This window comes from Heptranchias perlo, chromosome 28 (assembly GCF_035084215.1).
Source record: "Heptranchias perlo isolate sHepPer1 chromosome 28, sHepPer1.hap1, whole genome shotgun sequence".
In the NCBI taxonomy this organism is placed as follows: domain Eukaryota; kingdom Metazoa; phylum Chordata; class Chondrichthyes; order Hexanchiformes; family Hexanchidae; genus Heptranchias; species Heptranchias perlo.
In genome coordinates this window covers 3,225,907-3,240,321 of record NC_090352.1, presented here as the reverse complement: position 1 = coordinate 3,240,321, position 14,415 = coordinate 3,225,907, and the positions used below count along the sequence as shown (strand labels likewise).

The 14,415-nt window shown below is 45.6% G+C and overlaps 1 protein-coding gene across 5 annotated transcripts in view; it reads right to left on the bottom strand.

Annotated features, from left to right (window-relative positions):
• Positions 1–14,415, bottom strand: part of camkk1a (calcium/calmodulin-dependent protein kinase kinase 1, alpha a) — a 242,381-nt gene that overhangs the window by 86,713 nt on the left and 141,253 nt on the right. For all 5 annotated transcript variants that reach the window (XM_068007926.1, XM_068007925.1, XM_068007923.1 and 2 more), the window contains 2 exons: positions 2,375–2,422; positions 1,349–1,402 (listed from right to left, as the gene is read on the bottom strand). In XM_068007926.1, coding sequence (XP_067864027.1) covers positions 1,349–1,402; positions 2,375–2,422 — 102 coding nt within the window. The remainder of the gene's footprint in view (positions 1–1,348; positions 1,403–2,374; positions 2,423–14,415) is intronic.

Sequence of the window (14,415 nt, the reverse complement as noted above, 5' to 3'; positions counted from 1 at the left end):
CCAGTGGGACTTATGCCTCAGGAAAGCCCCAGGATTGCTGGAAGTAAAAGTAATCGGTCTCGGAGAGATCAATGACCTTTAAGAGCCTGCCCCTTTGCTCTCTGAGTGAACTATGAGAAGTCTTTCAAGTCCCTTTGCTTCGGCACTTCCTTGGGCCAGCTGGGCAAAGTTACTACACTTCCACATGGTCATTGAAAACACGTCTTATTAAAACTCTGCGTAGAAAAAAATTCTCCCAACCTCTTCCTTATTCTTTTGGTGACTATCTTAAATTTCTCCCTTCTAGTTACTGACTCACTGACCAGTGAAAATAAGTTTTCCTGATTTATCTTATCAAAACCCAATAGAATTTTGATCTCCTCTTAACCTTCTCTGCTCTGGTGAAAAGTGTCCCAGTTTCTCTCGTCTCTCCTAATAACTAAAGCCTCTCATCCCTTCAATCATCGGAGTAAAATCTCCTCTGCACCCTCTCCAAGACCTTGACATCCTTCCTAAAGTAAGACTCCCAAAACTTGACACAATATTGTAAATGCCTAACCAATGGTTTGTGAGGTTTATAGAGCAGCTCATTTTCATTCTAAACAACAGCATGTTGCTAACAATCTGACTGTACGTAATTATTACTGCAATGCAGTCTTTTCACATCTTCCTTTGTCACGTCAGGCTGCGAAGGCTCCCTGCGCAAGATGACCGCCGCTGGTCGGCCGCCCGTTCTGGCGACAAAGAGGCCCCCTGCCATTTTGAGGTCCCGGCCTCATCAGGTGAGATGCGGAGCGACAAACAGGCTCGCTGGACTGAGGCCTCAAGATCAGGCCAGGGAGGCCGCCAGCAAGGTATGTTGCAGAGGTGGGGAGTGACGGAGCGTGGAGGTCCTGGGGCAGCAATGGTCCACGTTATTTTTGTGGGCCCTGGAGATGCACTCCTGGTCCTCCAGGACCCACAAAAATAATTCAACACTTACCTCTGACGGGCCTCTTCAGTTCCATCGGCCGTGGAATTGGTTGAGGTGAACACGGTGCAGGCACTGACCAGTTCCGACCTAAAATGGCAATCCTACATCGTAGGACCCTGATTTCCATATTAAAAAGGGCCTATCGCCTGAAACAGGCGGGTGGTTTGCACACCCGACGATAGGCCCCTTTCAAAATGGTGGTAACGGGACGGTGAGGCTACTGACCCCACTGCGAGGCCGTTACCCCCCGTTAACACCAGGCGAGGGGCACTGAACATTGACCCCTCTCTGTCCAAATGTAATACCCATGAGAACGCCTATAGCATCAACCACTGTCTGTCTCTAAAGGACAAACCTCCATTGCCAGCACAAGAAGTGAATCTCCAGTTTACTCACATAATGCTTGTCGTCATTTTCATTGTACGCCAGCTTCACAACACCATAGGAGCCCTGTCAACGAATCAGAGCCCAGGTTAGTCCATTGAAGAAAACAACAGTAAACAATGCACCTTAAGAGGAGGACGGAAGGACTCTCGGAAACTTGTAAACATCGTCCCAATTTATGAAAAGATTAATTGTTTGGTGTGGTATTTCAGCTTGAGAGTTGAGAATCCGTGGGCCTTCTCCCGCACTCCTGCTCAAGTCCAGGACACTGGAAGGGCCGGGAATTAGGCTGAGACTCGAATACTCTGGGGATCAGCCTCTCCTGCAAGTTTCCTTTGGGGCCTTGTGTGGGGCTTTGCATTAGAAGGGACATGGCCCGGGAAGGGATCGACCAAATTCCTGGTCTGGGGATCCGTTGATTGGGGGTTGGGGGGTTTATGCTGAGTGATGCTGGTAGTTGGTCCCAGCTTGGTTTGTGGCCTAGACCTCAAAAGGCTTTAACACAATTCTGGCAATTTTCATGCCTCGTTATAAAAGGGGCTGATGGGTACCAGCAGCAGCCTTCTGAGGGGTGGGGACAGGCTCTCCCCTTTCCCCAGAACAGGTATCCCACACCAGGATTCCCAGCCTTCCCTCTCCAGCAGGAGCCTAATGGCACAGACGCCCACTATTGTTATTATAATGAGGTGACCCCTGACCCTACATACCACATACTCTGGTCAGTGCCAGGGGTCACCCGCAGGTCGATCTCAGCACTTAACACCTGCCACCCTAACCTGCTCTGGCCTACATGTAATTGTGGTTGACTCTTAATGCTCTCTGCAGTGTTCTCCACCACCTTCGCAGTGCACCATTGCTCACACCCAGAGAGCAAACATAAATCAAAACACGGGCTGAATCTCCCTTAAGCTACGAAAATCATCCATATAGAAAGATGGGAAGTCACCGTCGCTGACAATAAGGGATCTCAAGGTTTCCAACTCATGCTGTTGGGATGGGATTGACTTTGAACAGCTAATCTCCCAGGTGGAATATTACCTTTCCGATCTCAGTCTTCAGCTTGTATTGGTTCAACCGCACAGAGTCCTGGAGAGAAAATGGAGGTGGAGTTAATCGCACACATTCACAGTTGTACAGAAGAAGACAAGACAAGGTTAATGATCCCTGCTAAACTCAACCCGTTAGCATCGTAACTCTCCCATTGCAGCATGACAACTGTATTTTGGACAAGCAGAATCTTGAATGGAATTTTAGATGAAATCAAAGACCAGCTCCAGCACTTTGAATCCAAAATAATGAAAGGGTTGAGATCCAAACATAGATTGGCCGAGAAAGGACAATGGACTAATGGGCTCTAGGGCAGCAAATGACACGTTTATCCCTCGTTGCAAGAGGCTGCATCAGTCGGAGCAGAGACGGAACGGTTTGGGGATGACAAACGTGAAAACTAAAAATCTGCTGCCCTCAGATACAATGCCAGCTGCCTGCTGGGTTTTTACATGATGGGGGTACAGGCAATCTTTGCAAATCACAGCTTGTTATCAAATGATGAATCCCAGGCAGCCGGGCTTGCACTGTTGAATGACTTTGTACTTCTGATTAAAGCCCTGGATCCATTTAGTCAGACCTGTAAATCATGAATGCTAATCTCCTTCTACGTCACATCTGGGTGTGGAGCTGCCCACTGTGTCTGCCTGGAATGGATTAGCTGAGGTACTTTCTGACCAGACTCCCTGGTATCTTCCACCATATCATTTGAACTCCTAGTCACTGACCCTACAAGAAAGCTGGAATCAACATCTGTTTCTTTAAAAAATCATTAATACATTTTCTGTGCCGTTGCCCAAAGTTAGTTGATGAAAATAATTGTTATTTTATATAGACGATGGTGACAGAGTTGGGAAAGGAACTTCAGAAACTCTCTCCACAGCGCATTTAGTGGCCAGAGCCTGCAACTACATGGGTTTTTTTAATATTCATTCTCGAGATGTGGGCATCACTGGAGTTTATTGTCCATCGCTAATTGCCCTGAAAATGAATGGTTTGCTGCACCACTCCAGAGGTGAGTTAAGAGTCAACTGCGTTGGTGTGGGACTGGAGTTACATATAGGCCAGACCGGTAAGGACTCAGGGCAGTGTCCTAGGCCCAACCATCTTCAGCTGCTTCATCAATGACCTTCCCTCCATCATAAGGTCAGAAATGGGGATGTTCGCTGATGACTGCACAGTGTTAAGTTCCATTCGCAACCCCTCAAATAATGAAGCAGTCCGAGCCCGCATGCAGCAAGACCTGGACAACATCCAGGCTTGGGCTGATAAGTGGCAAGTAACATTCGCGCCAGATAAGTGCCAGGCAATGACCATCTCCAACAAGAGAGAGTCTAACCACCCCCCCTTGACATTCAACGGCATTACCATCGCCGAATCCCCCACCATCAACATCCTGGGGGTCACCATTGACCAGAAACTTAACTGGACCAGCCATATAAATACTGTGGCTACAAGAGCAGGTCAGAGGCTGGGTATTCTGCGGCGAGTGACTCACCTCCTGACTCCCCAAAGCCTTTCCACCATCTACAAGGCACAAGTCAGGAGTGTGATGGAATACTCTCCACTTGCCTGGATGAGTGCAGCTCCAACAACACTCGAGAAGCTCAACACCATTCAGGACAAAGCAGTCCGCTTGATTGGCACCCCATCCACCACCCTAAACATTCACTCCCTTCACCACCGGTGCACAGTGGCTGCAGTGTGTACCATCCACAGGATGCACTGCAGCAACTCGCCAAGGCTTCTTCGACAGCACCTCCCAAACCCGTGACCTCTACCACCTAGAAGGACAAGAGCAGCAGGTACATGAGAACAACACCACCTGCACGTTCCCCTCTAAGTCACGCACCATCCTGACTTGGAAATATATCGCCGTTCCTTCACCGTCGCTGGGTCAAAATCCTGGAACTCCCTTCCTAACAGCACTGTGGGAGAACCGTCACCACACGGACTGCAGCGGTTCAAGAAGGCGGCTCACCACCACCTTCTCAAGGGCAATTAGAGATGGGCAATAAATGCCGGCCTCGCCAGCGACGCCCACATCCCATGAACGAATATATATAAAAAAAACGTCAGGTTTCCTTCCCTAAAGGACATTAGTGAACCAGATGGGTTTTTATGACAATCCGGACAGCTTCATGGTCACTTTTACTGATTTTTAAACTCAATTCAAATTCTCAAACTGCCGTGGTGGGATTTAAACTGACGTATTAATGGATTATTAGTCCAGGCCTCTGGATTACTGGTCTAGTAACATAACTACCATATCCAATAGGCAACTGTTTACATACAGTTCCCACTCTAAGGTCCCGATTTTGGTCTTGGGTGTAAATCGGGCTAGCAGTGGGCCAATGTCATTGGCAAGTGACTCGAACCATTTGGATGGTTGGGCCTCCATTACATTAATTGGCAAATGTCCTGCGCGTTTTGAGCGCTGATAGGCAGCTCGGCATTTTGGGAGGGTGGGAAATCTGGTGGGGCATGGAACATGGGCCTGCACCAGCTCATTATAAGGGCAGATCAAGGGTGGGGGGTGACAAAAGGGCATTCATAAAGGGGCTGAGAACTTTAGAGAAGGTATACAGGGAAGGCAGTTAAGGCGATCCTCAAGGCTCAAAACTTCCAAAATAAAATTGCCAGACCTGTTTCCAGTCATCCCTTTAACTGAGGCAGGTCCTGACCATTGCCCACTGTATAACGCCCATGTACAGTGGGCAGCTTTATCTCAAGCGGCTACGACGGGAATGGCCACCAAGGTGGCATCAGGAACCTAGCTACACCAAAGGAACCCGATTGGCAAGCTGTAATGAGGCTCCCACCTGTTTGCAGTATTTACAGGGCAGTAGTCAGATAAAAATTGGGGCTTAAATTTCAATGATAAATGTTGACATAAAATCGTGACAAAAATCACAACAGGACAGGAATTATACAGATGGGATTTTTCATAAGATCTCCTGAGTCCTTGCATATGGTAAGTCGGAGAATATGGACTCTCTCTTACCCAGGAGCGGATTAACGCACGGGGCTTATGGGGCCTGTGTCCAGGGGTCCCAGACAAATATGGGGTCCCCAGTAAAACTCACTGTAACGCAGAAAAAGTCCTTTCAACCACGGGATCGGTCTCATTTCGACGCAGCATATTGTGATATGATTTGCTTTATTATTAATGCAGTGTGTAAACATTCTATGGGCCTATTTCTTCATGCAGTTTACTAAACGTTTTTGCTTTAATGGATCGAGGAGGAGGGGGTTGGACTGGAATTGAGGAGGGTCCCCGAAATTTCTTGGTGCTCAAGGTGTTAAGAACTCTCAGTCTGGCTCTGCTCTCACCTCTCTGTCATCTCTCTGTGTTGCTGCTTCTCTCGGTCTTCTCTCGTCTACTTCTGACTCTTCCTTTCTCTCCTCGTCTGTTTCCTTGTCCCCGACTCTTCTTTTTGCTTCTCTCTCCCCCTCTCTCTCTCTCTCTGTCCTCTTCTCCTTCTGACATTTTTCTTCTGACCCTTGTTCCTTTTGCTTGGGCAGCATAACGTAAAAGCACCGTTACCTTGACCGTAGGTTCTCATGCCAACTGATAGCTCCAGCCTGGTTGGTGTTTCGGGGCTGAGGGAGATCCTACATCAGAACACCGTGATGTGGAAGGGGGAGGGGTGGGGTGCACCCTCTGTAGTGACCTGCTCTTTCCGTTTTCGGAGCCCGTGGATCCCCTGTACTTTTCCAGCATCTTCTGTTGTAATTTCAAACCTGACCCGCCCCGGGTTTTCCGTATTTTTTTATCCTCACCTTCTCCTTGGACTTCCCTCTGCCTCAGCTACTCACACATCCCTTTTGTTCTTTCATTTCTTTAATGCTCCTTGCTTTTATCTGACAGGAATGATCTGTGATATCATCCTACAATCATTCACTGGTACTTCCTGGCCATTTCGCTTTGGTTTTTATAATTATCTCCCCGCCTCCCTCTCCTATCTCTTTCCCTCGAGCCTTCAGTTCTGATGAAGGGCCCAGCATGAACCCTCGACCGACCGCTCTCTCCACAGATGCCTCCAACCTGCTGCGCCTTTCCACATTTTTTCTGTCTTTGTTACAGATTTCATAGGAATACGAGAACATAAAAACAGCCTGCTCCGCCATTCAATTAGATCATGGCTGACCTATACCTCGACCCCATTTACCCGCCTTAGCTCCAAACCGAGAATAGATTATATAGAGAGCCTTCCATGTGAAGGTCACACTGTTAAACCTAGCAGAAGTAGTCATTGAACAGCTTTGGTGAAGCAGTAAGTCAGCTGTCACCTTAGATAGTGCCGTTCATATCAGAACACTTATAAATTCCACTGAGCAATGCAGCTTTTATTGAGCAAGTGTGATCCAAGCAGTTCACATTATCCTTTGGAACACAGGAACAGGAGTGGGCCTTTCAGTCCCTCCTTTCCACCATTCAATTAGATCATATAAGATTATGAGGGGGCTTGACAGGGTAGATGCTGAGAGGTTGTTTCCCCTGGTTGGAGAGTCTAGAACTAGGCGGCATAGTCTCAGGATAAGGGGTCGGCCATTTAAGACTGAGATAAGGAGGAATTTCTTCACTCAGAGGGTTGTGAATCTTTGGAATTCTCTACCCCAGAGGGCTGTGGATGCTGAGTCGTTGAGTATATTCAAGGCTGAGATAGACAGATTTCTGTACTCTAGGGGAATCAAGGGATATGGGGGTCAGGCAAGAAAGTGGAGTTGAGGTCGAAGATCAGCCATGATCTTATTGCAGGCTCGAGGGGCCGAATGGCCTACTCCTGCTCCTATTTCTTAGGTTCTTATGTTCTTAACATGGCTGATCCATATCTTAACTCCATTTCCCTGCCTTTGCTCCATTTCCCTTGATATCCTTGTCTAACAAAAATCTATCTATCTCAGTCTGGAACATTTCAGTTGGCCCAGCCTCTGCGTTTTGTTTTGTAACATAACACATACTGGCACTTACCTCACAGACTGCAGTGCTGGTGTTGTGACCAGAGTGATATCTACCGCAACCCAGCACCATCCCCCCAACAACCCTCAACCCATTAATGCACAAACCTGTAGTAAATTGCTTGAAGAAATAGGCCCATGGAGTGTTTACACACTGCATTAATAATAAAGCAAATCATATCACAACATACTGTGGCAAAACGAAACCGATTGCATGGTTGAATGGGCTTTGTCTGTGTTTCGGTGAGTTTTACCAGGGACCCCATATTTGTCTGAGGCCCCGTGCGTTAATCCGCCCCGGGTAAGAGAGAGTCCATATTCTCCGACTTACCTTACGAGAGCGGGGAGGGGGGAGGGGTTTTAGAACGAGCAGCCGATCCGTCTTACACCCAGGCGGCAAGCGAGAAATCTACCCCAATTGTTTCAGTTTTGTAACCAGTCCTAAGGCTGTCAAAAATAGTGAAAATCTGCTATAAACTGAGACAGAGTACGAGGAGACGTGAAAGCTCAGCACAGCTTTGTCCCTCTCCTTGTTAGTTTTACCGTTGTTATTCTCTGATGTAATCAGTGCCTATATTGTGCCATTAGACCCTTATTCAGCAGGTGCCCTCACTGCCTACCTGCATTACTCAACTCTAATATCTGTTCCTCTGCATAAAAATGACAGAGCTTGTAAAGCAATCCAATTAAGAACATAAGGTCAAAACTGTGGTCAGGCTGCTATCCAGTCTTGGATGAGCTGTAATTTCCTCCAGTTAAACATTGGAAAGACATTATCTTCGGTCCCCACCACAAATATTCGTTCCCTAGCCACCGATTCCATCCCTCTCCCTGACCACTGTCTCAGGCTGAACAAGACTGTTTGCAATTTTGGCGTCCTATTTACCCGAGCTGACCTTCCGACCCCATATCCTCTCTATCACAAAGACCACCTACTTCCACCTCTGTAACATCGCCCGTCTCCACCCCCGTCTCAGCCTGTTTCTGTTGCTGAAACTCTCATCTATGCCATTCTTACCTCTAGCCTCAACCATTCCAATGTTCTCCTGGCCGACCTCCCACCTACCACCCTCCGTAAACTTGAGTTCATCCAAGACTCTGCTGCCCGTATCCTAACTCGCACCAAGTTTCGCTTGTCGATCACCCCTGTGCTCGGGGACCCACACTGGCTCCTGGTCCCCATCGTCTCAAATTTTCATCCTCGTGTTTAGATCCCTTCATGCCTCCCTCCTCCCTCAGATAGGAATGTGAGTTTTCTAATAATATAGACTAAGGCTGCAGTCCTTTGCCAAGACGCCAAGGATGAATTCTAGGACGCAGTCAAGCATTTGAAGGTTGGTTAAAGATAAAATGTTACATACTCAGGACCAACGCTGGGAAACAAAGGATACTTTGCCTGAGAAGATACACACATTACAGGTGACTCATTCTCCCAACCTATGGCTACGATTTTACACCATTTATACTGTTTCTAGCTGCACTGCTCCATATCTGATTTCCATAACCCTCTGCTCACTTTCAGTACTAGTCCCTATCGAGATGTTCCTAGGTCCTGGGCTAGCAGGGCATAAAAAGAGAACGGAGTCTCCAATTGTTGCGATAAAGCGAATCTAAATGTAAACATGTGCCAGCTGGCCTTAGAGGATGTTGTAGTAACCCCTTATACAGATACACTGTCAGCATTTTTGTAGTCTTTCAATCTTAGATTCTTTTAACTACAGAAATAATCTGACAATGTTCTAGTATACAGTATAGAATATACGTAATTATTTTGTGTAAAATGGATTTCTTTACTATTTCTCAATCTTAACTCACTGCCTTGGCTCAGTGATAGCACTCTCATCTCTGACATTGTGTCAGGAGGTCAAAGGTTCAAGCCCAACTCCAGAGACTGTCGGAGGTGCCAACTTTCGGATGAGACGTTAAACTACAGCCCCAGGATATTCCAAAGCACTTTACAGCCAATGAAGTACCTTTGAAGTTTAGTCACTGTTGTAATGCAGCGGAATGCAGCAGCCAATTTGCACACAGCAAGGTCCCACATAGAGCAATGAGATAAATGATCAGATAATCTGTTTTAGTGATGTTGGTTGAAGGATAAATATTACCAGGACACAGGGGAGAACTCCCCTGCTTTACTTCGAATAACTCCATGAGATCTTTTACATCCACCCGAGAGGGCAGACATGGCCTCGGTTTAACGTTTCATCCGAAAGATGGCATCTCCAACAGTGCAGCACTCCCTCAGTACTGCACTAAAGTGTTAGGATAGACTAGGTGCTCAAGTCTCTAGAGTGAGGCTTGAACCCACAACCTTCTGACTTTGAGACGAGAGTGGGACCACTAAGCCACGGCTGACACCTGACACCAGACAGAGTAACATCCAGTAGGATACTGGAGCTTACAAGTTTTTTGTTTTGGAGCATTTGTTGCAGGGGAGGAGGGGAAGCTAAAAGTGGTAAAGGAAATCCAAGCTCAAACTAAAGGGAAATGAATGCAATTCCCTCACTTTACACTAACGGGATGGTCAATAATCCTACAGCTCCCCAGACAGTGTCAATACCAGAATATAGCAATAAGATTTGTTACCTCTGATAGATCCATGCTGCAGCCAGTAACCATTAAAAGCTTCGCCCGGCCAATCCCAAGATAACATCACACTTGGTCAGCACCTCGGCACCATTCGTTCAGGAGTGAGCAGGACCTGAAATCTTGTGTCTTGGGCGAGAGTTTCAGAAAAGGCAGAGCTCCTGGAATAGCCAAGGCCGATCTACACTGAAACTCTGCCATAATAGCAGCTGAGGAACAGTTTGATTATCAGCATGCTCTCCATCTGCCGAACTCCTGCTCAGTGTGCAACCTGAAGCAGTGATATTACTGCTGCACAAAGCAACTCTCATCTATAAACAGGCTCATCCATCTTTATAAGCTTAATGCAGTTTGATTGACTCCTGTGGGATAGGGAGCAGTAGAATTAACGAGTCTTTAAATGGATGTAAGCTAAGATACATCAATTAAAAGGATATTTAATACTTAATGGTTACTGAGCTTTTATATTAAAAAAGAAGAACTTTCACAACCTCAGGACATCCCAAAGTGCTTTATAACCAATGTAATACTTTTGAAGTGCAGTCATTATTGTAATGTAGGAAATGCGGCAGCCAATTTATGCACAGCAAGGTCCCACAAATCGCAATGAGATAAATGACGAGGTAGTCTGCGTTTTAACGATGTTGGCTGAGGGATAAATATTGCCCAGGACACTGCTCTCCTTCGAATAGTGCCATGGGATCTTTTACATCCACCTGAGAGGGCAGAAGGGATCTCGGTTTATCATCTCACCCGAAAGACGGCACCGCCAAAATTGCATCACTCCCTCAGTACTTCACTGGAGCGTAAGCCTGGAATATGTGCTAAAGAATGGGACTTAAATCGACAACCTCCTTACTCAGAGGCGACAGTGCTACCAACTGAGCCAAGGTAACACCATATTAAGATTAATTAAACACAGTTAAAACTAGGTTAAGAAACCAAAAAAGAGCCAGCAAGATATAAGGCTTGAGAGAGAGAGCTGCACTGATCCATCAGACTAGATTAAGTAAAACGTAGTTGTCAACTAGTGATCCTGTAGGACAGTGGGAGCCAGCGTTATGAGCAACTTGCATTATCTAGGAGGTTCCAGAAAACACAACTACACAGCCAAGAGATGACTCCTGGTGAACCTGCTGGAGCTCAAAATGATTGAGCTTGAGGAACAGTTGGAGACATCCCATATCCTTCATGAGGAGAGGGTTTGTGGAACCTACCTCATCCAGAGGTAGAGAGAAAGAGCAAGACAGAGGAGGGGAAATTATCCACCAGAGAGGAAAAAAGATAATGGGATTGAGTGCATGGATCTCCCCAATAGTCTCAAACTGTCCAATAGGATTGATTTCAGGGATTTCTCCAACAGTCTCAAACTGTCCAATACAAAACGTGCAGGTAGTTAAGAGCAGGTATACTGCCTCTGCAGGGATTATATAATTAGAGCTATCGACAGCCTCCATCTGGAGCTGGGAGTCCTGAATGGTGTGCTGTCACCCAGCTCCCAGGATAAGGGAGCGGTGGAAAAGCTCCTGGTAAGGGAGGGAGAGCAGCGAAAGTTACGGTAGCGGAACAGGAGAAGCAGCGAGGAAATTCCCGGTATATGTTCCATGTCTGACTAGGAAGGATGAGCTGCTGCACTTAGTTCCGGATAATGAAGCAGAACGGTAATCAGAAGGTCGAACACTTGGGGAATTGTGACCAGATGCTCATGAGGTTCATATCAAAGCAATTAAAGAAAAAGAGTCAAAGATATAAAGTTTTGGGCTGGACATTAATTTGCATGATATGAAAGAGAACCTATCACAATTGGCTGGAAGAATGGCAGAATGGAAAAATAAATAGAAAGATTAGCGTGGGGTGAAAATTAGGTTTGAAAAGGAGGCACATGGTAAATATAGAGGGGATGATGCATTAGAAAACTGTGAGAAATATCAAAAGGATTGAAGGGATGAAGAGAGAGAGATTGGGAAAACGAATAGGCAGCAAGAAGAAAGTCAACATAAAAAGAAACTAGCCAAACGTTTATAACCACATTAGAAGCTAAAGGATAATCAAAGAAGGGGCGAGACCATTTAAAGAGGCAGGGGCCATCTTGCACTTAAGAGTGAAGTGATGGCAGTGACGCACAAAAAGTATTTCACCTCAGTTTTTACAGAAGAAGGTGTAGGTGAGATTGGAGGAGTACCTGAGGAGGATGTGTAGGAGCTAGTACTGAGATAAATATTCAAAAGGAAAATCTATTAATAGAAAGATAGGAACATAGGAACAGGAGGAAGCTATTCAGCCCCTTCCATTCAATTAGATGATGGCTGATCTGTACCTCAACTTATCTAACAAAAATCTATCGATCTCAGTCTGAAAGCTCCAATTGACCCCCAGCATCCACAACCTTTTGGGGCAGAGAATTCCAGATTTCCACTACCCTTTCTGTGAAAAATTGCTTCCTGATTTCCCTCCTAAATGGCCTAGCTCTAATTTTAAGATTATGTCTCCTGGTTCTGCTTTCCCCCACCGGAGGAAATGGTTTCAAAAGCAAAATAATGTGGATGCTGGAAATCTGAAATATAAACAGAAAATGCTTCAGGTCGAAAACGTAAACTCTGTTTCTTTCTCCACAGTTCTGCCTCACTTGCTGAGCTTCTCCAGCATTTTCTGTTTTTATATTAGAGGAAATCATTTCCCTGTATCTACCCAATCGAATCCTTTTATCATTTTAAACACCTTGATTAGATCACCCCTCAACCTTCTATACTCAAGGGAAATACAAGTCAAGTTTATGCAACCGGGCCTCATAATTTAACCCTTTAAGCCCTGGTATCATTCTGGTGAACCTGTGTTGTACCCACTCCAAGGCCAATATATCCTTCCTGAAGTTCGGTGCCCAGGACTGAACGCAGTTCTCCAGATGTGGTCTGACCAAGGCTCTGTACAGCTGCAGCATATATTCCTCCACTTTATATTCCAGCCCCCTTGAGACCAGTTTTTCTTCTGAGCTATGGTTTCTCTTGTTTCTTTTCAGTTCAAACACTCTGCCAGGATCGACTTTCAAATAGGAATAAATACAGTGAGGCTCCAGCCTGGTAACTACTTTTAGATCCATTAACTTTTTTAATGGTGAGAAACTAGAAACTGTAGAAACTCTAGAACTAGGGGGCATGGTCGCAGGATACGGGGTCAGTCATTCAAGACTGAGATGAGGAGGAATTTCTTCACGCAGAGGATTGTGAATCTCTAGAATTCTCTACCTCAGAGGGCTGTGAATGCTCAGTCGCTGAGTATATTCAAGACTGAGATAGATAGATTTTTGGACTCTAGAGGAATCCAGGGATATGGGGATTGGGCAGTTGAGATCGAAGATCAGCCATGATCTGATTGAATGGCGGAGCAGGCTCGAGGGGCCGTGTGGCCTACTCCTGCTCCTATTTCTTATGTTCTTATGTTCTTCTGAGACAAAGGCAAACATTCCATTAGCCTTTTTGATTACTTTTTGCACCTGTCCACTAGCTTTTAGTGATTTGTGTACATGGACACCCAAATCTCTCTGCTCCTCCACATTTTATAGATTCTCACCATTAAGTTAATGGATCTAAAAGTAGTTACCAGGCTGGAGCCTCACTGTATTTATTCCGATTTGAAATTCTGTCCTGGTAGAGTGTTTGAACTGAAAAGAAACAAGAGAAGCCATAGCTGAAAAGAAAAATATGCTTCCACGTCAATTCATCTTTCTTTATCATCAAAGTTTAATTAACCGTCCAAAATACTGCAGCTTTTAAGATAGCTGATCAAACTTGTTACTGCTGCAGTGTTTAGACTAACAAAAGTTATATATTGCAGTCAGTCTGATAAAAAAGCTTCCTTTTGACAAGATTTAATTGCACAAATTGATTTCAGATTTAGTTTTAAAAGAATCTTTTTCATTGAGTGCTAACTCCTCCAACATAAAGAAAGGAAATGCAAACCCCTAATCTCATAGAATCATTGAATCATACAGCACAGGAGGAGGCCACTCAGCCCATTGTGCCTGTGCGGGCTCTTTGAAAGAACTATACAATTAGTCCCATTCCCCTGCTCTTTCCCCATAGCCCTGCAATTTTTTCCCTTTGAAGTATTTATCTAATTCCCTTTTGAAAGTTATTATTGAATCTGCTTCCACCGCCCTTTCAGGCAGCGCATTCCAGATCATAACAATTCACTGCGTAAAAAAGATTCTCCCCATCTCACCCCTGGTTCTTTGGCCAATTACCTTAAACTGACCCTCCTGCCACTGGAAACAGTTTCTCCTTATTTACTCTATCAAAACCCCTCATAATTTTGAACGCCTCAATTAAATCTCCCCTTAACCTTCTCTGCTCTACGGAGAACAATCCCAGCTTCTCCAGTCTCTCCACATAACTGAAGTCCCTCATCACTGGTAACATTCTAGTAAATCTCCTCTGCATCCTCTCTAAGGCCTTGACATCTTTCTCAACATGTGGTGCCCAGAA